The sequence below is a fragment of the Musa acuminata genome, chromosome BXJ2-6, assembly GCF_036884655.1.
Source record: "Musa acuminata AAA Group cultivar baxijiao chromosome BXJ2-6, Cavendish_Baxijiao_AAA, whole genome shotgun sequence".
Lineage (NCBI taxonomy): Eukaryota > Viridiplantae > Streptophyta > Magnoliopsida > Zingiberales > Musaceae > Musa > Musa acuminata.
The window spans coordinates 11,611,939-11,638,905 of record NC_088343.1 but is presented as its reverse complement, the minus strand read 5'-3'; the positions used below and the strand labels follow the sequence as shown (position 1 = coordinate 11,638,905).

Sequence of the window (26,967 nt, the reverse complement as noted above, 5' to 3'; positions counted from 1 at the left end):
AAGCCCAAGTTGGGAGGAATAAATACACTAAATACTACGCAGACGTGGACGCCTCAACTGCTCCCCCACCAAACATTAACTCGATATCCCGGTCTCAGCAGCGGCGTTGCCTGTGGCAGAACCCAGGATTCGATGGCTGCGATTTGGTTGTCGTCGTCCGACCGATCGCTCATCCCTCACGGAGTTCTCCACGCAGATACCGGAAAGAGAAGCAAACAGGCTCAAGTGAGCCGCGGCAGCTGTCGATTGGGAGGCGCCGTCGATCGGTTGAACCAACACTTGTATATTTGGTCCCGGCAGACTCGGTAAACGGTATCTTCCTTATTCTAAGCCTGCCTTGTTTCTGTCACTGTCAAGTCGTCAATGCGACTCGATCAGCTTTATCTATATAAACATCTATGGGTAGAGTGTAAGATCAACTCTGCACAAAGACATATCCAACTGTTCCAGACCCGAGACGTGCTGCAGTATGCCGGTAATTAAGCCTCTATCGTTCTGCCTTATCCTGTTTCCTCTATCGAGCATTCTCCAACCTTTTTCTACCGAACAATATGGACAGATGGTGGAGATGTGGGTGCACATCGACTGCCCCGGGTGTGAGAACAAGATACGAAAGGCCCTCTCGAAGCTACAAGGTACAAAGAACCGTCGCCGAACCTTTCGCCGTCCACCGAGCTCATGGCTTCTGTGATGGTGTTGTAGGGGTGGACGCTGTGGAGATAGACATGGCGATGCAGAAGGTGACGGTGATCGGGTGGGCGGACCAGAAGAAGGTGCTCGAGGCGGTGAGGAAGACGAGGTGCACGGCGGTGCTGTGCCCGTATCCTCTGAACGCGGAGACCAACGTCCAGGCGCAGGAGTACTACCATCTGCAGCACCCGACGCCGGCTCACCGTCTCCTCTTCAACGTCGCTCCGCGGTCTTACAACTACCACAAGCACGGGTACGACGACTCCAGCTTGCATGGCTACTACCAGGAGCCGGCACAAACCCACATCATCGGAGACGACGCTCGCGCTCGCTTCAGCGATGACAACCCTACTGCTTGCTCCGTCATGTAGCAGCAGCACTTGCTTGCTGCAAACTTCTCCTGTGTGCATCTGTGATATATGTATATATGTATTATGCCGTGAGGAGTCGCAACACTAGTGGGGATCTTTGTATGTTGTAATTATCACAATAAAAGCTAAATCCTTGGGGGGGCGGCTGCTCCCTTTTGTGAGGCCTTCTTTGAGATTCCAAACTCGATTTGAACGGTATGCATCATGTGTTCATTCATATATGCGATGAAGAAATATAAATAGACTAGAGAGAGATTTATCTCATAAAAATATTTCGAATTCACAACAATGTACAAAAGAATGACATATTATTGCACGACTTAAGATGTCACATGGAATAAGGTGGTCTAAAGAGAAAAGATATTTATATTTCTCTCCCCTTTATTTGCTCCCTCCATCTAGGAAAGAAACGGCCAATGACTCGTGTTTATCTATATTAAAATAGAGATGTTGGACTGATCTTATCACCTGGAGCAGGTAAGACATTGACTTTTAACAGTGCTATTAGTTTCTTTGAGAAGATTTATATATCTAAACATATATAATTTGCTTTGACCTAAAGTAATAAGATTTGTGGTTCCTTCAGACACGTAAGCACGCATTATCATGATTACGATATTTTCATTACGAAAGTTGTATAATCTTAGATTAGGTGAGAATTTTGTATATTATATGGAAGTAATCTTGTGAAGATGTCTTTTTTTTTTCTCACGGATATTTGGTGGGGCATTTATATTTTCTTTTCTTTGTTCAAAGCTCATAGATTCATTACTACTCTAATCTACAGTAAGGGAAAGAGCAACGAAGGTTCACCTACGGGACTATAAAGAAATATAAATCATACATCATCTCAACCAAAGAAAAGCCCTTCGATCTTCTGCAAATCTGTAGGTGTGCCCTATCCGTGAGAACCAGTCACATCAAAAAAATTTGTTGTTGTTGTTTAGCTTTTACCCGAACCGAAGAAGTCGTGGTTTTGCTGTCTCTTTATTTTTATTTGCCTTTATTACAACGCTGACGAAATGAATGGTGAGAGCTTATGACGTACCTAAACGCGGGAAGACACCAAATGAATGTGAGAGGGGTGATTCCCATGCTCGTGCTGACGAAAGGTGGTGATGATACCCTTTTGGCGGAGAGACACAGCAACACTGGTTAACTCCAAAAATATTGAACCAAATCCCCCATATCATCATAACTTGCAAGCAAAAGTTTTGTGATCCGTAATATAATCCAAGCTGGTACACAGCTGCAGCTGCAACTGAAAGCATTCGAGTTTATTTACCTTTCACAGCGCATCTCCCTCTGAATCCATACCACCAGTTTACTCTTTCATGGCCTACTTGCCTTGGCATATAGTCCTGCAGGATGTAGATAGCTCATCAGGAAATGCAATTAGGTCACAGTAGATGATGAGACTGATAAAATGCCACCAGAATGCATAGATACAAGTCTAAGTAACTATTTGGAAATTAATCAAGCATGGTCAAATCTTTAGCAACAAACGAATTCTTAAAATACCAAAGAATTCAAACAGAAATCACCTTACCATGACATTATGTTCAAGTGGACATCATCAACTTCGGAACAAACCAACACTCCCTGGTATGGTGATTCTAGCTCTCATGGCCACAGTTCAACAGAAAAATAAGAGACATCTGCTGGCATTGCTTCCGCTGAAGATCACAAGCACTACGACGACGACGACGATGCACAAGTTGATGTACTTCAAAACCTATATCAACTCCAATAATTTGGTGCACAACTTGAGATACTACAATAACTAGACATGTAAATCATGCAGACATCATGTTCATCGGAGAGATCCATATTTTGATCCAGGAATAAGGCTATTTAGAATATCAGACAAACTTCCTTCTGTGACCTTGGACACTCTTCCGGTGTAACTGCCCATACTACAAGATCCCCGGGGAGCATTGCAAATGTTCATTCTGTTTTGCCAAGACATGTAATCCATGACAGAAGCTCTGCTTTCATTTGATACATGCGAGTTATCAGCCAAATATGCTAACGTCGTTTTGCTTCTGCCAAAATCAGTTCTACTAGGTTGACAATGAGGAGAAAGAAGCTGAGTTGACTGCAAGAAATTGTCACCACAAATTGCAGTTGTAGACGGACAATTTATCTCAAGATGACCATAGTTGCTGCTTGCTTCTAACTCCCGAAGGGAACTTAAATGACCATACCCATGAAAATAAGGGTTAAGACCAGAACCTGCATTTTGAATGATAACATTTACATGGTTATTACTGTTCTAGCAAGCTAACTTCTACAACAAGCATGACAAGAATGTCTATTTCCTACTATATGAAGCAAGATGAAAGAGTTAACAGATTTTGAAAGCTTAAGTAGCGGTGGATCTATTATGTCATCTGCAACTTGAGGATGAAAACCGGGAGGAACTGATCTGGCTTGAGTAGGAAATGTAGAAACATGATAACCTGTCAACTTTGAATTGGAAGCTGCCAGAATCACAGATAAATCAATTAGGTTAAAAGCATGAAAAGTGTACCATTGGATAGCCATGTCCTTGACTGAAAAGTCATTTTGACCTTTTTAAGGTTATCAAAGATTGTCAATATGCTGATGCTTCAAAATTATGCAAGTAGGAGCACAAGACTAATAATAAAAGGTAAATATCGTAACTGTCTTGGACCTAACCCAAAAACAATTACTACAAATTTAGAACCATGATCCAGAAATCAATCCAAAACATGCTTTACAAGAACAGGCTCAAGAAAACATAGCCAAAGATAATTAGAATATGAAAATGAAATCATCACCGTTAAGTCAAATTTACTAGCCTGCATTTGTAAAAGTAAACAATAAAAAGCACAATTATTTAGGTCAAATGCACAATTTGTTGAGGCAAGCTAAATACACATCTTCTAAATACACTTGTACAGAAGGATGTAGCGAAAGAAACCTCAAGAACTCGAGCAGATAAACCGAAAGAAAAGGAACGAAAACAGGGGAAAGAAGCCGCGGAGGAGTGTTTCTTGAACTTTCTTGAACTCACATTGAGGCAAATCTTGGAGAAGAACGAACGAAATTGAAACCCCGAGACAGTAGAGAAGAGGGTTTGAAATCGGTGGAAGGAGGTAATCTTCCTTGGGGCCTCTCTTTCGTTCTCAAGTCATCTTCCACCATCAAACATCAACAAGCTCAAAAACTCGCTGGTTTCATCTTCTGCTTCCTCCAAGGAAATCTAAACTCGATAACCTCATCAAGATCACTATAACCGCATTCCTCTGCATATGAAGTATCCATAACAAGAACTTCCACTGCTCAGAACGAACCACCAACAACCCTAAGAGCAAGAAAGCCAAGCATAACTCTCGTCGCCGCACCGCGAAGCAAAATCAAACCTCTCGGGGACAAGAAAAAAGCAACAGAAACATAACAGACCCCACACCCTCAACCGAAACAAGACCATCCGAAACAACGCAGCAAAAGAAACCTCAAGAACTCGAGCCGATAAACCGCGAGAAAAGGGAACGAGAACAGGGGAAAGATGGCAGCGCAGGAGGGTTTCTAGAACCCTCTTGAACTCACAATGAGACAAATCTTGGGGACCGACCGAGAGGAGAAGAGCAGAGGGATTGAAGCCGGAGGATGGAGGCGACCTTTCTGGGGGTCTCCTTTCCGTCCCCGGAAGCGGAGCGGGACGGGCGGAGGGTTGGCAAGGAAGGGTCGAAAGAAGTTGGCGAAGATCGGCTTATCGCCTTGCTTTCGGCAAAGGCGCCCACAAAGGGAAGCACAAAGGCCCACTACAAAAAGCGGTATCGCCTGGCCCGGAGCAGACGGTTATGTTCCTTCGCGGCGCCCATCTCCGACACGCTCACCGTTCCATTTACGGAAGGTGCCGCCTCGGTACTTCACGAATTACGCATATTCTTACCTGACTTGTTATTGAAGGTGCTCATGGACACACAGGTGGGCCGGAAGTGACACAAACCGCAAGGCAATCAAGCTAGAGTGGTATCTACGTAGATAATAATTCAATCGATATTATGCGATGATTCTTTGTTGAATTTAATTATTTTTGTAAGATTAACCGTCATTCATAATGATTGACTATATTATATCTAGAACTTTCAAATATATAAGTCCAACATCAAAGAATAAAATACTTATACAAGATATCTTTAGTGTTTTAAGTCTAAGGATCAAACTTTGACTACGGAATCACTGTCTAACATCATATATCATTAACCATCAAACATTTCATAAGCGGATCAATCAGTGAACTCATTATCTAATGAGTACTTGTACAATACCTTTAGTGTTCTCATACGAGTGACTATGAGACTAGTCGCCTCCATCATATAAATGAATATATAATGCATCGATCTATCCGGTTATCTCAATGTTCTTTTTGTGTAACCTATGACCGAGATAATTAAGGGTTTGTATTTAAAGACGAATAGATCTCATTATCATGATCTCATTACGATCCGGTTCTCGGTACACAAATATAAGGATATTACAATATATATCTAATAATATATAATAAAATATCAATAATAATAAGCAAAAATATTGTCGCAGTACGTTATCAGTGTCATCACTTACGTGATTGGCTTATAGAGCACCTATAACTAACACAACTCATGACCAGCTCGTATTAGGTCTAGAGAGTTATACACATATTGTGGATAATGCAATGAATATAAGATTGGATATGAGATATCCAATAAGCTCCTGTTTCGATGGATCTATTAGATAAGACCCAATAGAGCTTAGAGTGTTTATTGGATAGGGATCAAATATCCATTAAGTTAGTGGTTATTGGATATATATCCAATACCCACTAAGACAGATCCATTAGAGTTAATAGTAAGAGCTTTCTATAAATAGGAGTTGAGGCTTTATGAGTTATAGGCTAGACTTTATAATCATTGGCCACCTATCTCCTTCTCCCCATCTCTCCTTCAACCGTGAGCCCCTCCTTGGTGTGAGAAAACAGTAAGAGGGCCACCCTTTCTTTTAACTACTAATGTGTGATTGTACGCGATCACAAGGAGAGAACCTGCTATGCGAGGAGGTGCATTGTTGCTGTGTCTGCTGTGTGGATCATCATTAGAGAAGAGTTTGTGAGAGCTCTTTCACCCACAAACTAAGATATATAGTTTAGAGGACATACGATCTCCCCTATGTGAGAATATATCACTCTCTTAAACGTAGTTTTTTCGATTTTGAGTTTTACGCTCCTGGTCATCTAGTGGCAATCTAATATTTTTCTTTTAGGAAACCAATTTTGTATTTATTTTTCGTTGCATATGCGATGATCTCTAAGGTTTCCTAACATATCCTTCATCCTTGAGTGTTTTTTAATGGTAGCTTGGGCATAATCCTTATAACCCAAGGAGTTATCTCTCCTCGAGATGGGTTTACAAATGATGATATCAATTGTTTCTCCATTAACCCCTAAGATAAGGGTGTAGATCCTTTATGTTGTAGCTGTAATCCTAATAGAACTGTTGTATTTGGACCTGTCTCTTTTCACCAATGGGGTCTTCATCAAGTGAGGATTTTTTAAGAGCTCATTCTCTTTTATCTATAGAAAAACTTTAATTTTAGTCATATTTAAGGGGGTCAACTTGGACCTTAGGCGAGATACCTCGAGTCGTTCGTTTATCTTTCATCGTGATGAACTCGGGATCGGGGTGGATTGTGCCTGCTCCTACTTTAGCCTATTGTGTGATTCCTCATGCTTTCTTGAGACTAATGTCTCGATAATAATATATTGATTGACCTTTTGAAGTGTCTTTAGTATGATTATAGATAATCTCTCTATTAACGACTAAAATTGGTGAGAGAAGTTTATATTATGTATGACAGATATGCATCTACCATATCTCGGATCTCATTCATAAATTGAGCGATAAAATATGCGAGTATTTCCTCCTCTCTTTGCTTAAGTTTGAGGAGTATTGTCATTGATGACCATGGATATACTTTCCTTAGGAAGTAAAGTTTGAACTCATCACCGAGTCTTTTTGCAAAAGAACTAATAAACAATGACTTCAGGTGAGCATATCATTCTCATTGTTGGGTCTCTTATCATGGTAAGAAAGGTGTGATACATTAGGATGTCCGAAGTACCATATAATATTATTTAGGTATAAAAAACTATGATATGCTTTGTTGGGTCAACACTACAATTGAAAGCCTCAAAGGATAGGAGGTGAAAGTTATTTGGAATCGATATCTTGTGAATTTTTGGGTGAACAGTGACTGACCTAAGGTAGGATCGATCGGTGCTTCCCCTTTTTATTATTGGAATCCTTATCGCATATTCTCTAAACCTTGATCAATATATCATAATTGGACTCACAAGGAATTCTTTGTCAAATCCACTAAATAGGCCTCGGATTTAAATAGGGTAGAGTAGTGGTGTAATCCGTTGAATTCCATAGTTGAGGATCGAAGTGCCCCATTGGCTGATGATTCGACGAGTCTCGAGCGCTCTTAGGATATTGACACCACGTTGAGCTAAAGAATCTTGAAGGGTGTCAGTATCGATGGTAGTTAAGCTTGTGATCATAACTGAGCTAATGGCATTGCTAGTTAAGCTAACTAGGGTAAAAGTAGAGTGATAGTCTATATTATGCCTATTAGCATATGTACTTGTTGAGTGAGATTTAAGAACACATCGGTAGGGATGAGTAGATGGCTTGGGGTTGTCCCTAGAAGTGAGAGACTTAGGTCGTTGAATAGATGTTAGTATCCTATCGATGTTTGCATCGAGATGGATGCACCCATACGTGGAAAATGGGTGGTTGTTGCCTCCATTGAGTGAAAGTGCTATGGGTCGAGGGGCAAAACCTCTTTATTTTAGTGTTCATCGAGAGGGTTGACATATAAGCATTCTTGTGATATTGAACTCTCCTTCTAGTGTTAAAAATGTTATGACAAGAAGATGTTAACATCCTGATCAGCCCGATATGATTCGAAGTGAAAAAACTGAGCTCTTGAAGTACCACATGCACAAAGATCGATGCTGGGAGAGATTTACTGATCCGATCTCTCTGTCCAAGTTAGTAGCCCAAGGTAGACGAGTATGAACGTGAGTAGTCAAAAAGTAATCCTCTTTCATTGTGTTGAGGATGAGCTTTTATACATGATCGTAAAAGAACAAAATATTTTATAAAATATTTTATAAGAAGATAATCTCTAATCGCCTCTGATAATCTTCCGTTAGCTGTTTATTCGCGTGAGTGATAAGAAACGATAACTTATAATTATCAATTGACGAAGGATTACATTAATTATCTTCTTTCACTCTTGACATGATTTTCTCTCGCTATCAATATTTCATAGCTTACGCAAAGATAAAAGAGAAAGGAGGAAGGGAAAAAAGTACACCGAAACGAGCAGTCGTCGTCGATTTCTTCCTCAAGGTTGCAGTGTTCTGATGCTCTTCGGTTGTCCATTGGCACAATGAACAGCTACAAAAGTCTCCGTCAACAAGTTGCACCTTGAAATGGCAGCACGAGCGCAGTCCATTTGTGCATGACGGGTTAAGACGGTGGCTGATACCTTACTTGAGGTATCTGAGCAAAAAAGGATGTCCATTCCTTGCCCGTAGAACAAGAAAAGAAACAGTAGCTTAACAGCACGAAAGCTTTATTCTCGCCTTCGTAATATATTGCCTTCGACACATGGAAGCTAATTCTAAATCACCTCCGCGACACATGGAAGCCATCTTCTGCCTCCGTGCCGCGATCGTTCCTCCGTCCACGAGGACGCGCTGCCTCGTGGGTTTCCACCCCACGAGTGGCCTTGCACCCGTTCGCCACCTCAGCTTTCCCCGTTCGTGGCGCCGCCATCATGGCGTATCCTGCTCCCAAGTTCCTCCGCGGCCACCGCCTCTCGAGGAGGACGAAGGCAAAAAGGGCCGTTCCGGAGGGCGGAAAGTGACGAAAGTGGCGGCGGTCGGGGTCGCCGTCGTCGCAGCTTGCGCCTTGGCTGCTGTTGGCCTGTCGCGCGGCGCACCTGCCGCTCCGGCGTTGCCGAGCACGTTTAGGACTATGCCCACTAAAGACAACGGCCGGTCATTACCCATTCAAGGGCCGTCGGGAGGCGGCGGCGGGCCTAGGAATGTGCTCGTCAGTCAAGATCCGTCGACGCCCTGCAACATGACCGTGCAAGCGACGCGCGATGCGCTGCGGGTTATCTTATTCGGGACGAAGGTAGAATCTCCCACCAAGAAGCCATCAGTACTGTTACTTTCCTAGCTAGTTCGTCGTTCTATTACTGATGACGCATTTCATTCCTGTTACTGATGGCAGGATCTCTCAGCCATGGGAACAACTAATGTCTCGTCCGAAAATTGCTTTGCAAGTGCCGGGACGTACGATGTAGGAATCTGTCTAGTTCAAAGATACATCGGGAAGGTAATCGATTCTCTATACTTCTCATCCAGTTTTATGATCACATTTTCTTCCTTCCTCTTCAAGCGAGGGAAACCAATGAGAGAAAGGATGCAGTTTTAACTCCACGAGTTAGAGACAAAAAAGAACACACTAATGTGATCTTACCAGTAATGCCAAACACGCCTCAAGTTTTGTGAGCAGAAGATTCTGCTGCCCGCATCATAATAACATCGTATATTCTGCTGTAACATGAACCCGTTCATTGCAGAAAGACTATCATCAGGCCAAAGATATCTGCGAGCAAATTTGCGCTGTCAGACCTAAGCATGACGCCAGGCCCTGTCTTTTCAAGGTCAATTTGTCATCTCAATCAACTTGTTGCTTATGAGCAGTTGAAAGTAGAAGCATTTTGCAGCAGCAGACCTTACAGATCACGCTTCCTCCTGTTTGTATCTGTGGCAGGCTGTTATCTACATGATGTTGACGGTGGAAAGGATGTTGGCAGATTCGCCGACGACGACGATGAGTTCGGATCAGCTGAAAAATTCGATCGAGAACGATCTCAAAGACTTGGATAAATTGATCGACAAGGCGAAGACATCGTGGAAAAAGTACAAAGATTTAGGACCGTTTGCATCTGAGCCGACTACTGATGATGGTCCGCAAGACACACAAAAGTAGAAGCTCGAGACGTGTTCGGGTATTGCTGCTGCTCAAGGAGCTGAAGACCCACACATGGACTCCCTCTCCTCCTCCCCCCTCCCCCTTTGTATCCTACTGCATGTACTATTATTGCGCTTTTTTAGTTTCTATTCTACTTCGTTATGCTATTGTCATGCTCGTTCCATCATCATCATCATGGTTATGGCCTTGAGAACGTACACCCAACGCCACGAACTCGGTGTTGCGAAAGTTCGGAGTCACGATTGTAACCACGACTGACGTTACAACAGACGGGGATCGCGTACCTCCCGTACCTCCTCCATGCGCGCAGACCAGCCTGTCGAAAGTCGTTTCGTAAGTCGAGTAACAGGCATACTCCTCGAACAACACTTTGCGCTTTGACCGTATACCTGATTTGTTATTGGAGTGAAACGTGGGCCCAAAGGGTGGACCCACACGAGTGGACGAGCACGGGCATTAAGGAGACTCGCCCTCGAACCCAGACGCATAAGACCGTCCCCCACTCCCGACCCTCGTCCAGGGTCAGCCCCATTTCTTCGCTCCTTCTTCTCCCTTCTCTTCCTCCCCTTTCTGCTGCGTGGATCTCGCGATCGGAGAAGAAGAAGGTAGATTGAACCCTAACTGACCTCTGCGGTCATGTCATCCAGATCTTTGCCCTACTCCGTGCAAGATGTTCACTATGACAACGCCAAGTTCCGCCACCGATCCCCATTCAAGGTGCTTCTCTGCTCAAGATCTCTCGGTTTCCTTTTCGCTCGATCTCGTTAAATCTTCTATGGAGATCTGGAGGTGCTTGATACGTTGTTAATTCATTGAGATCCATATTATCGTTTCCGACCTTTTAGTTTATCGTTATGCAAATACGCATGGGATTGGAGAGAGTAATGATACGTATCTCTATTACTCTTTCTTATCTGTTCTTGGATTGAAAATTAAATTCCCACTTTTCTCCCCTTGCTTAATTTGATTCGAGTGACTGGATTTTTTCTTCAGTTCTGTAAATTGAAGTTCTTGATCTGTTGTCTCGACAGATTAGATGCTCTGTAGAAGAATTTGGAGCTACAATAAATTAATTAATAGAAAATTGATTAACGGGTGATTACAGTGGGGATCTTTTTCTTTTTGCTTTAGTCAAGTTGTATCTAAGAAGGGGTAGTAAGTGAGATCTTCTACTGCTTGCTCTAATAATATATAAGATGAATTTTTTATAACCATGAAGAATATGATATCTGGCCTGGTGTTTAATTCTTATATCTATGCTCTTAGTCAAAAGGAATCAACAGCTACTTCAATGATATTAACTGGATCATTACAAGCCTTTCTCTACTCCAAGTAACCGTGTATGCTTGGTAGTTGGTTTCAAAGCTAAACAATAAAGTTCATAAACACTTACGTGATTAAACAGTTGCTATGACATAGATTGCAATCATTTCATATCTATGTTTTGTTTTCTTTGTAGGTGATTACTCAAGCATTGGTTACCAGCCGCATCAGATATTCTTGCGGTGGCTGTAGCATAGGAAAATTCTTAATGTTATTAATGATCGTGGGTTTGACATACTTGGTAATGCATAGAAGTCCCGATCATTCTGCATCAAATGTACTTTCGAATGGAGATGAAAATGGTGACCATAAGTATGTCAAGGAAGGCGTTAGTAGAATACGTAGAATTTGGAGAAAACCTCCAAGGCTTCCTCCACAGCTTCCACCTGATGAAGAGCGAAATTTTAGATCTAGTCCTGAAGAACAGAGGCTCTATTGGGTTTCTAGGCAACAAAAGATCAAAGAGGCATTTATTCATGCTTGGTCTGGCTACAGGGACTATGCAATGGGTTATGATGAACTTATGCCATTGAGTCGAAGAGGCACTGATGGTTTGGGAGGCCTAGGTGCCACCATCATAGATTCCTTGGATACAGCAATTATCATGGGTGCTGATGAAATTGTTATTGAGGCAATGTCTTGGATAGAAAATAAACTTATGGAAAGAATTGAAAAGAAAGGGCAGGTCAACTTATTTGAGACAACCATTCGTGTGTTAGGTGGTCTTCTCAGTGCTTATCACTTGAGCGGGGGGGATAATGTAACTACAGGTGACATTGGGATACCTATGACTCTTAAAGGAGTTAAATCTGATATTCTCTTGGAAATAGCAAAAAACTTAGGTGACAGGTTGTTATCTGCCTTTACTTCAAGTCCAACGCCAATTCCTTTCAGTGATGTTGTTCTCCATGATCGTTCTGCCCATCCTGCTCCTGATGGGTTAAGCAGTACGTCTGAAGTATCAACCTTGCAGCTTGAGTTCAATTACCTCAGTAAAGTTTCTGGTGATCCCAAGTATGGTTCAGAGGCGATGAAGGTTTTGGAACATTTTAGGACTCTTCCCAAGGTGGAAGGACTGGTTCCTATCTATATCAGGTACAAAGAACTTTCTTTCAAGGTTGATGGTTCTGTGGGTTTATTTTCTTTCTTTGGAATGGTTTGACACCTAAATTTTTTTCATAATCTTTATAATGATAAGCTCAGCCATTGCTTGAGCTAGTTAGTAATATATGTATGTTATACATAAAAGGAGGCCAAGTGCACAAGGCTCCAGCCATTGCATTGTTTAAGACTCTTAGTAGGGTCAATGTCTTGCAGACTTGTCCATTTTGCTTCTTTCTTTAAGTTACGTTGACTCAGCTGTTACCGATATTTAGAAGACATTTACTGGTCTTTGCTGCTTGCCTAGGGGTGAATGGTGGACAGCATAGTATCTGCTGAAACCATATCAGAAAAGTGAGCCATGCATAAACACCAAAACAGCATAGTATCTGCTGAAAATTTCTTTACATTTTCATGTCGAGCATCTTTGATATTAGAGTTTCTGCTTCATGATATAGGACTACTGCCAAAATTTTTAACTGCTATGCTTTCTATCTAATTTAATATAATGATATGTTACATTCTTTATTGTCATTTTTCCTTTTTGTTGTTAGATGATTCTTTTTTTTTTCTTCTATTGTAATTAGTTGATCTTTGGATTATATGCAATTTATGAAGAACATCACTAGTCCTTGTTGTGATCACAGTCCTCACTCTGGTCAGTTTAATGGAGAGAATATTCGGCTAGGATCTCGTGGTGACAGCTACTATGAATACTTGATAAAAGTTTGGATTCAGCAAAAGAATAGTGGCAGCCAGCTAAATTATTTATATGAGATGTATGAAGAAGCAATGAGAGGGGTGAGGCACCTTCTAGTTCGAAGATCCATTCCCAAAGGATTAGTATTTGTTGGGGAGCTTCCTTATGGATCTAACGGTGCTTTTAGCCCTAAAATGGATCACCTGGTATGGAAATATTTTTGCATTCTCTTTCCATGGCATTGATAATAAGCTCATCTTTATTTGGGTACATGATATGTTGTTTAACTTGCGGATGCTAGTGCAGTTTTACAGGTGGAGAGTGCTATGAATAAAGGCCTTTATTAAACTGTATTATAATCTTCAGTCTACAATTTTATTTAATTGCTTTAGGATATTTATTTGTTTTTGCTCAAGTTTGTCTCTGTATTAAAAGCTTCTCTCACTTGTTCAGAAATTGCAATATCCAAATAATATATAAAAGAAAAATACCTGGGCACTACTTGATCAAATTTTCCCCGATGTAAGATTGTTAGATATGATGTGGAACATCCATGAAAAAGTCTAAATTCCTAACATTCCTTTGCTTGTTCTCTGGAAAAAGCTTGTAGATGAGCCAGATATATTTTTCACAATTATCTTTTTCTATATATATGGTAGATGAGTGGTGTAAATCTTCTTTGTGTACGTCTATTCCTGCAATGGAGATCTGACATCTAACTTAGATAGTCTCTATGTTCTAGGACATCTTAGGCATGTGTCAATTTTCAGATATGTTCCTCTCACGAAAATTCCTATAGTTTGACTTGTGCTGCAGTTTGAAATAGAAACAGATACATTTTTTTTAGCTGCAAAAGAAGGATAGCATTGAATTTGTGTTGAATTATAATTAATAGGAGGACCATAATAGGACACAATGATCCATTCAGTTTCAATGATTGAAGGTGACAACATGATGCGATAAGAGGTAAATATATTCTGATGATGAAAGGTGGTTAGGGTTCATAATTTAGATACATTGATAGAGCAGCTTCTGTCATGAACTGCATAGAGAATTTTTGTATATTTTCTTCTCTTATTTTTTTCTTGTTTCACTCCTGTGTCATTGGGGGTTGAAGGGGGGTGGGTAGGTCTTGCAGTGTTAGGAGAGGTAAAAAGCAGTAAATAGAACCAAGATAGAGGGAGAAGAATATTACCTTATCTGCTGCATAATAATTATCATGAATAAAATCCTTAAGTTTGCTCGAGTATACGAGTAAGTGCTGAATGCAAATTGAAGAATTGTCTCGAAGGAAGTTCATCTGTGATTGTCAAATCAAGCATAATAGGCTGATCTAGCTACTATGAATTGTACATGTTTAAGTGAATTTTCTTTTTTGGAGTTGTGCAGCTGATATTATGGTTAGTTCTAAATTCAGGACTAGAGCGCTGCTCCAAACATGCCTATGCCTGTAGGTTTTATTTTTCACCATCCATTTTGACCATATCCTTATTTCTGGTTGTGTATTTTCTTTTGTTGGTTGATTTAGATAGAAGGTGTGCCAACCAATGTGTTTAAACAGATGAGTGGAATTATCTAAAGAAGCATTTCGTTGGTTGAAATCTTCAGATTTTATATATTATTGGAATATACAATTAGTCATCTTTATCTTTAACGTCACACAGACTTTGTCAGTAGTTGGTGCCAGTATTCATCCAAACTGTCAGTTTTTTCGTAGCAGATGGATAAAGCTCTTGTTTGGCTCTTATACTAAATTATTGGTATCCAAAACTCGATCTACTTCTTTCTCATGGTATTTCTGTTTGCATTGGAGCAGAAAGGAAATGCTCCGGATATTTCACTTTTTTGATAGACAAAACATTTCTGCTTGATATAAATCGTCAACTATCGCCTTTATATGATTGCCTTGCCCACAACTTAAAAATCAGGAAACTTCTTAGCCAAATATCTAGGAACATCCAATTTATATTACATTTGAATCACATATTATGATATGTGATGTACTTTTCTTCCTTTTGAAGGTTTGTTTCCTACCAGGAACCTTGGCTCTTGGTGCAACAAAAGGTATTACAAGGAAGAAAGCAGAGGAAAGAAATTTGTTGACCCCAGAGGATTTGGAGAATTTGAAGCTTGCTGAAGATCTAGCAAAAACCTGCTTTGAAATGTATGCTGTCACTTCTACAGGTCTTGCTCCTGAAATTGCTTATTTCCATGTTGAGGTAAGCTACTAGTTAAACTTATGGTTGTCACTGATGGCTGAGTATTGTTTGGTTAATGTTGTATATCTTTTGGCATTTTCCTCTCTAGAATTGTAAATTGTTGATTGAATGTTCCATCTTGAATCAGGGTGATTCTGAAAGGGGTCTTGATGGTGGTAATAAGAGCTCTGAGTATATAGATGACATATTAATTAAGCACAATGATCGCCACAACCTTTTGCGCCCTGAAACAGTGGAATCTTTATTTGTGTTGCATCGTATAACTGAAGATCCAAAGTAAGGTTTAGAGGTTTTGGGTTGTTAGTTACCTTGCATGTTCATCATTCTTCTGAACTTTAACTTGGTTCTGGCACTTGTGACATTTGACAGATATCGAGAATGGGGTTGGCGGATCTTTGAGGCCTTCGAAAAATATACAAAAGCAGACTCTGGTGGCTACACATCCCTTGATGACGTCACAGTAATACCTCCTCGTAAAAGAGACAAGATGGAGACATTCTTCTTAGGTGAAACCTTGAAGTATCTATATTTGCTGTTTGGAGACGAGCATGTTGTGCCTTTAGATAAATTTGTATTCAACACAGAAGCCCATCCTCTTCCGATTAGTTGGTCTAAAGATTCGGCCTAGAACTCCGCCAGCAACCCTCCTTAGTACATCTTGATGATGCGAGCTCGAGGGACCTGCTTTTATTGGGTCTCATGGAAACTCGACGGTTGCCCTGTGCATTCCCAACAGGAACTATTTTGGAGCCCGGGCTTTGCAACTTCAGACACTGTGGAGATGTGTTCCGACGTGAGATCTCTGTACGCGAAATACCCGCTGAAATAGGATTCTATAGTAGGTATTGTGGCAAAAAACCAATTTTGGTCTTTTCTCTTAAACCTTGTCAAATAGCGAGACCGTGTTGTTTCTGTTGAAATTAGCAGACAGGTCATTGTTCACAATTCGTCGCCTTGTTAGGTTCGGTTTGTTCTTCAGTGTCCATACTCAACCAGTTAGTAAGTTTACGGTTATTATTTGAAGTAAAAAAGCATAATTCAATCGAAAATTTACATTTGATTAGATTCCGTTCTTCCAAGTGCCACCAAATATAGCTCGACGAATTAAAGATTCTTTTAATCAGTACTAGGTTTTGGATTTGGGCTGGATCTTTACTGATATCGTGGATAACGGCCCATCATAATAACCATATTTATGGATGAGGCGCTCAACCCTAAGATATAATCACATCAAACTATATCACGAATCTTAAAGTTTAGCATCAAGAGTATGTCCAGCGGTAGCACTCGCATTAAGAAGGCCTCCCCCGTCCGCCCTTCTTAGTCGGCGAAGACGAATTGATCTCTGTCTCCATGGCTTCGTCTCCGGCGGCCGTCAAGGAACTGCAGCGCGATCTCGAAAACCAGGCCAACGCCCTCAGCAAGATACAAAAAGGCACATGCCATCTCTCTCCCTTCTTCTCTCTCTTGGTATCCCCTATTTGACCCGACTCACCTGTTCTTCCGTCCTTCGCTGCAGACATCGCTAAGAACCACCAGGTCCGGAAGCAGTACACCATCCAGCTCGGCGAGAACGAGCTCGTCCTTAAGGTCTCTTTCCCGTTTCCCTGTTTCCCAATCTCTATTTTGCTTCTGGTTATGTCATCCTAGGGTTTTGCTTTTCTTTTGCTCGTTATGTTTAAGAAAATAAATTGGTTGTGGTGATGCAAGGAACTGGAATTATTGAATGAGAATTCCAACGTGTACAAGCTGATCGGGCCGGTGCTCGTGAAGCAGGACCTCGCCGAAGCCAACGCCAATGTGCGTAAAAGGATCGAGTACATCTCGGCCGAACTGTGAGTTCCACCATTTCCTTTTGCCCTTAATTTTCTGCTGGCTGTCGAGCATGGCCAGCTTAATCTTTTCATTGAGTTCCGTTAAGGTTGCACTTGCTTTATTTTGATCGTTTGCTGTCTATCACATTACAGTAAACGGCTTGATGGGACGCTTCAGGATTTGGAGGACAAGCAGAACAGCAAGAAGGAATCGGTTAGTGACAGTTGCCTCTAAATTTATTACTTCATGTTTCTTGTGGTTGATTTACAAATGTGGTTCTACTACTTGGAAAAGGTTACTTAAATCTATTTGATGTGATAGATGCTTCTGCTCAGCATATAAATAAAGCCTCCCTCATATTGTGGTATATTAATGCCTTAAAGGGTATGAGCTTTTGCGATTCTTATATGTTAGAAGCCGTGAATACAAGTATCACCCCTTAGATATAAGTGAAGCAAGCAATAATTCAGAACTAATTGCTACATGTTTGTTTTTCCCACCTAGGTTGCAACACGCTGCAGTCTCTGCAGCTACTTGAGATGATTGTTATCTAGTCTTCTAGAGTACATTTCTTTTCAAACCTAAGAAAGGCCTTTTCTTTTCTGTAAGCTAGAAGATTGTGTTGCCTTGATCGGTGCGCAGTGAAACCTTCTTTTGAAAAATATCCTAAAGATTGAGCTTTTTCCTTTTTTTTTTTCCTTTGATGAGGCTGTTATTAAAATTATTAATTAAAACGTACTAGAAAAGAAAAGTATTTAGCAAAAGAATGTCCATCACAAAAGAAATGACCGGAGAATTGATAGCATCATCAGTTTCTATGAAGTTCTGGCTCTTGTAAGGCAATGTGTTATACCATGAATTTTTATCATTGGTTAATAAGGACTCATTGTCATTGTTCTCGGAGGGAAAAGAGTGATGGTTATATGTATATGCCACAAAAATCATTTAATCTAAGGATATAAAATTAAATCGAGGCATCAGTTTTATGATATCGTCAAGACACACAGTAATGTAAAGCAGCATTCATATGGTTGGCTTGCTTCCTTCTAGCTTAAGGGGAACGGTTTGGATGTTTATAAAACTGTTGCATTAAGCTTACAATTTGTACCCTGTAATGTTAAACATGAGGTAGAGAAACACCAATCTGTCACTGAGCTTGCAATTGAGAACTGGCCAGTGATGCACATATTTTGTATACAGGCAAAACCTCATACCATTCTGGCTGTAGGACTGGCCAGTGTTTTTGTTCGTGGATGGTTAATGTACTGCAAAGCTCATATGTGGCACACAGACAATCATGCTATCAATGTACCTACATTATAGTTGAGATGCTTATTGTCTAAACTCTAAAGGCTTCGATGTATAAGAACACAAAGTTGTCAGATTTGGTCAACCTGAGGCTCCTTGAAGCGAACAAGGGTTATGAAAATTTCGAGTTATCAGAAGAATCGAATGTACTTTAGTATTTGGATTTTTGGTTTTTGGGGGATGGTGTTCTATAGATCCTACATAAACAAGTTTGTTTAAGATTTATTCTTGGTTTTAATTGGAAGATATATAGAAGCATCAAAATGTTGGTATCAAATGATTGAACTTCAGAAAGGAGCTGCAGTAAGGATGAAAAAAGATCAAGGTAAAGAAGATAAGGGTCATGTGCTCAACCAGGTTAAAGAAAGCTATTAGGTGACTGTTGTTACCTTTACCATTGATTCTAGCAAACATGTATGTTCTGGACCAGAATAAAATTATGCAGGAGTCATATGTTGTCCTTTACTTCATTTATTATCCATTTTCTTGAAAAGAAGCTTGAGAACTACAATCTTCAAATGGTAAAGGTGATGGCAATGGAATCCCAGTGAAGCCTGAGGGTCAGTGTATTCAGCGCTATGTAGCTTGAAGCAAATAACATATATGTGAAGCAGAAAAGTTCTGATCTCTATTTGCTAAGATACTGTAGAGATGAAATAGTGGCATATTTCTTAATATAACAGGAAATGGATTGATGGAAGTTGTCATTCTAATACTAGGAATCACTATTTCAAATATTAAGGATTGCAATTTCTAGAAAGCTTCCAGTTCGCAAAAATTCTGAAGTACCTTTGTGTGTATTAAAGTTTCCTGCTACTAGGATCTTGGTTTGCATAGCACATCTTCCAACGGCAATCTGTAAGACTTTGAAACCAAGTTATGTAATTTAAAATTTAAAGTTGTGATTGCTTGACACTAGTGTATGGTTTTGCTGGATATGGGTCTGCTGCTGTACTATATGTGATTCCTGACCAGTGGCAACATCAAGCCTCGGGTCATTGATGTATATTTAGCATTACACTACATAAATGCTTGGTAGTTGATAAGTTTACAAATTACAGAATTTGATGGGTTTCACATTGTTCACAATGAAAGAGGGCCTGAAGTTCGAGAACTTGTTACGCTCCCTGGCTGTTTAGAAGCGATTCATAGACAATTCTGGACTCTGAATGATTGATCGGCACAAAGGGGCCTTGATGAAATTGAGAAACTCATGAGAAATAGCATCCTCACTTGGCATAGTATATCAAAGTTGATCATGGTGAACCAAGTTGATGGTGTATGCTTGCTTAGAATAGTTCATCGGATAAACTGTCACTTGAAACTTCTAGATGGTTTACTATCTTTTATAACAGTGTCAATATGTTTTGCAGGTCTTAAAATTACAACAGAGGATTCATTCACTACAGGCTGGAAAATCCAAATCCTAGATTCCATATGTAGGGACTGTCAGGCGATTTGTCTTGACCTTCACTCTGGTAGTTCTCCTATATCAAATACCCTCCACCAGATGGAGAAATTTTCAGGCTGAAGTCATGTTCGTGTGCTTATCTGTGTGGTAATGTGTTTTTCTCTTGAAATCTAGTATAGCAACTATGTTAAACATTATCAAAGTTCCCATTTTATTGGAGTTGGGTTTTGAGAAGATAATCTTGAGCCTGTGAGGTAATTAGTGGAAGTGAAGAGCTTGTTCTTGGATATGAACTCATCTACTTCGCCATTTTCATGCATATGATATTCGTTCTATTCATCAGAGACAATTGCTTGTTTCTTGACTTTGCATAGTTTCGTGATGCTTTCTTGTCAGCTAAGACTTCTCTATGATATTTGTAACCCACACATTTGCACCTTCCACTTTATGAAGCTTACATATCTTATTTTTTTGAGGCACTTGGGTGTTTATATGCAACTAAATACTTGAAATCGGGATCCTAAATGGTGAATTCACGTCCAACACCAACAACAAGTCTTCTCCTAGTTCGAAATCAGTAAGTGTCAGTGCACCTAATTTTACACATCAGACAAAATGATCATTATTCAGTGAATGACCGATTCCCCTCCTCTCTTTCATCTCTGTACCTATCGGGTGACAGAGAACAGCAACTAAATATATTGGTCGTCGTATTCATCTTAAGTTGCAGGAGGAAACACTTTTTACCAATGGGACGCTGGTTGACGACGTGACCGCATGTTTCTGGTGGCGACGAGTCGGTATGCGAACATATCAAATAACAAATCAAAAGACTTACAGGATATGTTTTGATACACACGACATCATGGATCCTGAAACGTTTCCGTTTCCACGTTCCAAACATGCAGGGAAGCGTGTCTGCTCCACTGGCCGATCAGTGCAGCATGGTAGAGGAGAGGTGCTGTTTTAAATGTGATTGAGCGCTCTCTCAATCCGCTTGTAGATTGCATCAATCTTCCTCCTCCTTCGGAGCATTCATTGGTTGCATACATGGAGTCCTCCGAGTGGTTGGGTGTCGAAGGCGAGAGCATCCACCGGGCGGTGGCCGCCTCGGCGCCTTGTTCTGGTGGTGGGTTCGAATTAATGCGTGTAAGATTTCAAGTTTAATGGAGACCGTGGGTTCGAACCTATCGGGATTATTTTTAATTTTTATTAATTTGATAATCATATTTTATATTAACTTTTTTAAAAAATTAATGAACGTAAATCTATCTTATTAATGAAGACATGTATTGATCATTTAATCCTCATTAATTTCGTGCCACAAAACAATATAATGATTCAGTATCTTTACAAAACTTCTTTGCACGCATCTCAATGCGCAACGGAGGCGAGCTTTAATCTTCACGCGTATAGCTCGGCAGCACCGCAACCGCAAAAACTATTTCACGCATCTAAAGGCATTCCGAGGCGGAACACGAATCCTAAAGACACAAACAAAGTTCTTGCACGCATTCGGAGGCGCCATCGACTGCCAATCTGTGCTGTAACAGCTCGGCATCTGCTATCCAACTCAACGCCAATCTGATGGCACGCAGTCGGCCGAACCTTCTTCTTCACCCCTTCCCACACCGTTCCTATGTTCTCTAATCATTTGGCTATATATATATGCACATTATTTTAGTTTTGACAGATCAAAGTTTGCTTTGGGGATCGAAGACAATAGTATGATGTGAACCAATCAACCAAAGAGCGTCGTCAGCCACGGAGACGCAGCTGCATGGTGGTTGTCCTGTCTCTGTTTCCCTTCGTCGGGTTCCTCAGTCCAACAACAACCACCACCTTCCGCGGCAATGATTGAAGTGGGTGTCGGCGGCTGTACTCCCGTCGAGATCTTTGGATCCATGAGAAGGTGGCGCCCTTCCGAAAGAAGGGAGGAAATGGAGGTCAACAGACGCGAGCGAGCGAGCGAGCGAGAGAGAGAGAGAGAGAGAGAGGACTTCCTGCTGCTGCTGTGCTGGGCCATGGCGTTTGCTCTCAACCTCTACCCCACCCGCTGTTTCCCTTCCCTTGCCGCATATTATTATCTGCATTGGTTCACCCTGGCGACTTGTATCTGCTGCCAAAGTGACTCCTCCTCCTATCCCGAAAGCTCCTCGTCATCTTCAACCTTCTCATCCTCCCCTACACTTTTGTGGAACTTGTTCTCTTTGCGTGGGTGCGACCTTCTTCTATCGCAAGGGATTTCTGATTAAGGGTATTGTGATCCACATGTTCTCCGTTCTTGTTTGATCTGTGGCCTTGTGCTTCATTCATGGCTTTGATTTATTTGATTGTCCCTTGCCCCTATAAATCCTCTGTCATGACAACAGAGTCGATCATACTCTTCTCATATTGGCATGACATGGTTCTTATCTTGCATTGACGCACCTTAATCAAAGTTTCTTACTATAATAACACTGATAATTTTCTTCCAGGACTTCTGTTGGAAGCTTTAGAGCTAAAATTGGAGTGCATTCAAGAGGATGGGCTCTGGGGATTGGTTAAAGACGATAATTAATCGGAAGAAAGCAAAGCAAGATGGGGCAAAGAAACTTTCGGTAAGTAAACAATAGATCCCAAGGTGATGTTTCTAAGTAGATAATGATGTTGTTCTTCAGGACTTCTTGCTGTTAACAGGGTTCGTCCAACCAGCAATCCAATGGGTTCGAGTTGAAGGGTCAGTCTCGTAAAGATCCCGGTAAATTATTTGGTGGTGCTGATGGCATGGCTTCTGAGGATATTGCTGCTACTCGAATCCAAACTGCTTTCCGAGGATTCAAGGCATGCTAGTTTTCATACCAATTTACAGGAATCTTATCGGTGTGGACATCGATCACGGCATACCATTTTGCAGGCAAGGAAAGCTTTCCGTAGTCTGAAGAGAGTCCAAAGATTGCAAGCCTTTACCCATCGCAATTCTGTACAGAAGCAGGCATCAAACACTTGGAGCCATGTCCAGTCCTGGAGCAAAATGCAAGCAGAAATCAGAGCCCGACGTGCTAATATGGTGGCAGAAGGCCGCTTCAGGCAGAAGAAACATGACAACCGGTCGAAACTTGAGGCCAAGCTTCATGATCTTGCGGTAAAGTTCATATCCCTATGTTTGTTCCTTTCTTTCAGGGATGAATGATTGATAGCAGCTAAAATAGTTGACCAAGAAATCCCAGACCTCTGCGTCACATCTAGAAAAACATAATAATCTCATCATCTCGAGTTCCTCACAGTTGGAATGGAACGGAGGCTCCGAGACGAAGGAAGAAATCGTTGCCAGGATACAACAAAGGGAAGAAGCAGCAGTCAAGCGGGAGCGAGCCATGGCGTATGCCTTCTCCCACCAGGTTTGTTGTTGAAGAGGATCTTGCTGAAGGCAAGCATGGCTGTAGGACTAACGCACTTGTCCTGCACCTGTAGTGGAGGGTGAACTCTGGGGTGAGCCAAGGGCCATTCGTGTACGAGCTCGCAAAAGGCAACTGGGAGTGGAGTTGGGTGGACAGGTGGATTGCTGCTCGCCCGTGGGAGACCAGGCCTTCATCTCATTCCATGGCCAAGACAGCCAGCAAAGCAGGTAAGAACGCCAGCCTTTCAGGTCAGAAAGCACAAGGATCCACGAAGAAGCCATCTAAGCCATCCGAAGAAGCAGCAGCGAGCAAGGAGTCGAACACCACCAACGTTGCAAGCTCTGCTCGCCCGAGAACCAGGAGTACAAAAGCGACGAAGCAAGAACAGCAGCCGTAAGCTTCACCGTCATTCGATAGCCAATGAATGCAAACACGAGTGGCAGCAAAGTCTGTGGGATTCTTTTCCGTTTGATGTGCAGAATAAGAGGCCATTCTGCCTTTGTATGTGTAGACTACGGAACTGTGTAATATGCATTTTGACTCCATGTGAAGCAGCGTTAAGGTTGGATGCTATTTCTTGTCCGTGCCGTGTTCTATACCAAGAACAGAGAAAGAGACCTGTCCTCGGTATCGTAAAATGGAATGGGGGCAGTCATGAATGCTGCTCCTTTTGCACTTCCAATCAAAGGTTATTCATTAACTGTTGGACAGAACAGAACCAATCTATTGTCATTACCAGGTGACAACAGATCATCACAACGACAAAGACGACGATAACTGAGACTAACAAGGCAGAGGAACCAATAGACAAGAAACAGAGAGAAGAAAAGAACAGACCGAAGACACGGATTTCCAGCAGATGTAGGCAATGTTGTTGCTCGTCTTCACCTTCTGCCTCGAAACAGTCCTATGGATAACGCAAAGATCGCAAATTTTCAGCTGTAGTAATTGGAGATGGTCTAGTTGTTTCATTCCACTGCATCGATGGCGAGAAGCAGAGGAAACAGAGCGCAGCTTGTTGGAGATGCCGCCATGCTCCTCTACGCCCTGAACCCGTGCTGGGATGTAGAGGAAGAAACAGAGTGTTGTAGCGCCGGATGCATCTGGATCTCGGCGTTGGCCGCCATGGGTTCTGCCCAGCTACGGACTGAAGGCGAGTTACTGGACTGAAGGGGCCCCCTCTGAGAGAATAACTGGCTCGGGCAGAGCACCGAGTGCGTCGGCACCGCCTGTGGTGGTGGAACGCAGAAAGGAAATCCTCCATGGCCAACACCGTCGCTCGTCTCCGCTCCATTCCATGGAGCCATTCGCTGCTTGTGTTCGGCCCAACTGGCAGAGTCGGGGTGGTCAAAACCCAAGCGGGCGGAGCCAGCGAGTAGAGAATTATGAGCGGACGGAGTTGGGTTCTGGTGAAAGATCGGATCTTGGAATGATTGGAGGGAGAGGCAGAGGTCTTGAGTTTGGGTGGTGGATCGCGGCAGGAGTCCCGGCGGGTAGTTCTGGACGCGGATCGGAGAGCTGGAGGATGGTGAAGTAGCGGTGCCAGTAGCAGCCATCGGGATGAAGGACTTCATGGTATCGGCAATGGCATCGGAGTACAACGATGGCTGGAGAAGACAATTACTCCCACTACCGCCGCCGCCACCGTCACCACCGCCAAAGCTGAAGGCACTACTGACACTTGGTTCAGCAACCGGGGATTGATTGGATGGTGGAGGTACACGGGATGTGGAGGTAATGGCAGCGGTCAAGGTGGAGGTGGCGGTCCAGGCTGGGACCTCGGCGAGCTGGTCAATGGCGGCCTTAGCGTTCTTCATGAGCCAATCGACGGCCTTGCTTGGGCGGTCGTACCCAAGGCGGTCCTGCACGTCGTAGAACTGGATAGCAGTGTGCGCGGAGAGGCGGACACGGCGGTCGCGGGGGCCCTTGGCGGTGCACACCTTGCTGTGGCAGTCTTTCCGGCCGGTGGACCGCACAATGCTACCCCCATGGACCTCCAAAATCTCCCCGCCGCCGCCCCTCAGCCTTTCAAATCCCGAGCGGGGCTGCGCCCGCCGCTGCTGGTGGCGGTCATGGACAGCAAGTTGGCGGAAGCCGAGGCCTCCGTGGTGGTTTTGGCCCTCCCCCATCTTCTCCGAAAGATGGGCATCCTTGGAAGTCGAAGCCGTGGCAACCGATGAGGACGCGATCTTCCGCTCCACTTCCTGCTGCTCCTGCTGGTGGTGGTCTGCACGTGATGCTGGCAGCGGTAGTTTCTTCCGTCTTACTTCCTCTTCGAGAAGTCTTGGCCACCGAGTCTCTCAATTACATCGCCGAGACCAAAACTCGAGCTTTCAGTCGACCAACACCGCACACACCGCTGTCGACACAGTGTCTGAAGGACGAAGAACAGAAGCACAAGGACGCGGTGACACAGATGGGCAACAGGAGGGAGAGGTTGCCAAGGACAAGCAGGCATGAGAGATCAAAAGATCAAGGTGAACCTATCTCCTAGAAGACAAACCTCCAATCTCAGCAGCAACATGAGCTCCCGTTGGAAAGACGAACAAAGCCACAAAATATCATCTCACAAGAGCATCTTCGTCTCTGTTCAATCCTATCCTACCTTTCAGACGATGACACTTACAGCTTTCGTTATCTCGCTCCTTTATTGCTTTGCCGAAAGAGACGTCACCTTTCTCCCACCATGGTCTTTTGAGCTACCCCTAGTGTAAACTGCTGCTGGCTTTGGTTACACGACCAGGCAGCGACATTCCAGGCATAAAGAGCAGACCATTACGTTAATCACCCAATCTGTCTCGACAGCGCCATTTCTTTCTTCGTAAGCTTGCTTTCTGTCAACTCTCGGAGAGGTCATATCCAAAGCTTGATGACGAAATCTCACACACATATAATAATGTGTCTCCCCACATCCCATGCAAATCCATCTAGAAGATGAGTGGAGGGGGGACTGATGGGAGCAGAGGAGGATCGATGTGTGTGTTATATGATTAATAATCGTCATCCGAGTCCCATTCATAGCCAATCGTGTCTAAGCGAGTTCATCTTCAAGTGCCGGACCCCTAGTAATTGTTAGACCACCGAGACGGTACTCTTGGGGAGCTTCCACTCGACGGATGCTCTGCATCGTTACAGACCTACGTCTCTGTGGTGATTGGACCGTCACATAGGCAATTACTCGTTGCAGGGAGCAGTAGGTAGGTTGTGCTGTCCAAAGTTCTGCACGGGAAGGAGGAGGGTGACGACGACAGAGAGGCATGCACTTTGATGTTGTTTGGAGGTGTGGGCGGCGGCAACGGTGCGTGAGGTCGCTTTGGGCTCCTCCGTTGAGGTTCTTCGTGGCCAATGTACGAGCTGCAGAAGGAAGCATGGAATCGAAGCGTAAGGTTCCGGAACCGGTGATCCCTTGGTGCGATCTGTCGAGTAGAGTTGGACTCAACATTGGCTCGCAATCCCGTTTATAAGCTTTCAAGCCTCATGGTGCGACGACCGTCCGTCAGAGATCAGACGGCTTACAATTATTACAAAAACCAGAGGTTGCGTTTCCGTGTTTCTTTTATTTT

General features: G+C 42.7%; 5 protein-coding genes, 1 long non-coding RNA gene and 1 pseudogene across 7 annotated transcripts; 5 read left to right on the top strand and 2 right to left on the bottom strand.

Moving 5' to 3' along the window:
- Window positions 1-395: 395 nt before the first annotated feature.
- Window positions 396-1,234, top strand: LOC135614847 (heavy metal-associated isoprenylated plant protein 28-like). Its single transcript, XM_065112662.1, has 3 exons — window positions 396-475; window positions 560-635; window positions 703-1,234. The coding sequence occupies exons 1-3, from the start codon at window positions 470-472 to the stop codon at window positions 1,059-1,061; spliced, it is 441 nt and encodes a 146-aa protein (XP_064968734.1). The 5' UTR covers window positions 396-469; the 3' UTR covers window positions 1,062-1,234.
- Window positions 1,235-1,981: 747 nt separating this feature from the next.
- Window positions 1,982-4,876, bottom strand: LOC135614846 (uncharacterized). The gene is made up of 3 exons (XR_010487760.1): window positions 4,102-4,876; window positions 2,611-3,296; window positions 1,982-2,422 (listed from the first exon to the last, which is right to left on the bottom strand). It is a non-coding gene; the product is annotated as an uncharacterized LOC135614846 (long non-coding RNA).
- A 3,903-nt stretch (window positions 4,877-8,779) lies between these two features.
- Window positions 8,780-10,313, top strand: LOC103987809 (uncharacterized). Its single transcript, XM_009406228.3, has 4 exons — window positions 8,780-9,280; window positions 9,380-9,484; window positions 9,732-9,815; window positions 9,926-10,313. Exons 1-4 carry the CDS (start codon window positions 8,783-8,785, stop codon window positions 10,142-10,144), a joined length of 906 nt encoding a protein of 301 aa, XP_009404503.2. The 5' UTR covers window positions 8,780-8,782; the 3' UTR covers window positions 10,145-10,313.
- Window positions 10,314-10,645: 332 nt separating this feature from the next.
- LOC135614844 (mannosyl-oligosaccharide 1,2-alpha-mannosidase MNS3-like) lies at window positions 10,646-16,435 on the top strand. The gene is made up of 6 exons (XM_065112660.1): window positions 10,646-10,864; window positions 11,607-12,565; window positions 13,219-13,477; window positions 15,293-15,490; window positions 15,618-15,766; window positions 15,860-16,435. Exons 1-6 carry the CDS (start codon window positions 10,784-10,786, stop codon window positions 16,116-16,118), a joined length of 1,905 nt encoding a protein of 634 aa, XP_064968732.1. The 5' UTR covers window positions 10,646-10,783; the 3' UTR covers window positions 16,119-16,435.
- A 324-nt stretch (window positions 16,436-16,759) lies between these two features.
- Window positions 16,760-20,373, top strand: LOC135614845 (prefoldin subunit 6-like). The gene is made up of 5 exons (XM_065112661.1): window positions 16,760-16,925; window positions 17,010-17,080; window positions 17,201-17,325; window positions 17,458-17,518; window positions 19,987-20,373. The coding sequence occupies exons 1-5, from the start codon at window positions 16,844-16,846 to the stop codon at window positions 20,041-20,043; spliced, it is 396 nt and encodes a 131-aa protein (XP_064968733.1). The 5' UTR covers window positions 16,760-16,843; the 3' UTR covers window positions 20,044-20,373.
- A 1,532-nt stretch (window positions 20,374-21,905) lies between these two features.
- Window positions 21,906-23,977, top strand: LOC135614843 (protein IQ-DOMAIN 9-like). Of its 2 annotated transcripts, XM_065112658.1 has the most exons (6): window positions 21,906-22,281; window positions 22,502-22,624; window positions 22,704-22,847; window positions 22,921-23,148; window positions 23,291-23,404; window positions 23,478-23,977. In XM_065112658.1, the coding sequence occupies exons 2-6, from the start codon at window positions 22,550-22,552 to the stop codon at window positions 23,799-23,801; spliced, it is 885 nt and encodes a 294-aa protein (XP_064968730.1). In that variant the 5' UTR covers window positions 21,906-22,281; window positions 22,502-22,549; the 3' UTR covers window positions 23,802-23,977. The 2 variants fall into 2 exon arrangements, with proteins under 2 accessions (XP_064968730.1, XP_064968731.1); XM_065112659.1 differs by lacking the exon at window positions 21,906-22,281 and having other exon boundaries at window positions 22,520-22,624; window positions 22,685-22,847.
- A 95-nt stretch (window positions 23,978-24,072) lies between these two features.
- Window positions 24,073-26,012, bottom strand: LOC135614842 (transcription factor TCP4-like; annotated as a pseudogene).
- Between the last annotated feature and the right edge of the window lie 955 nt (window positions 26,013-26,967).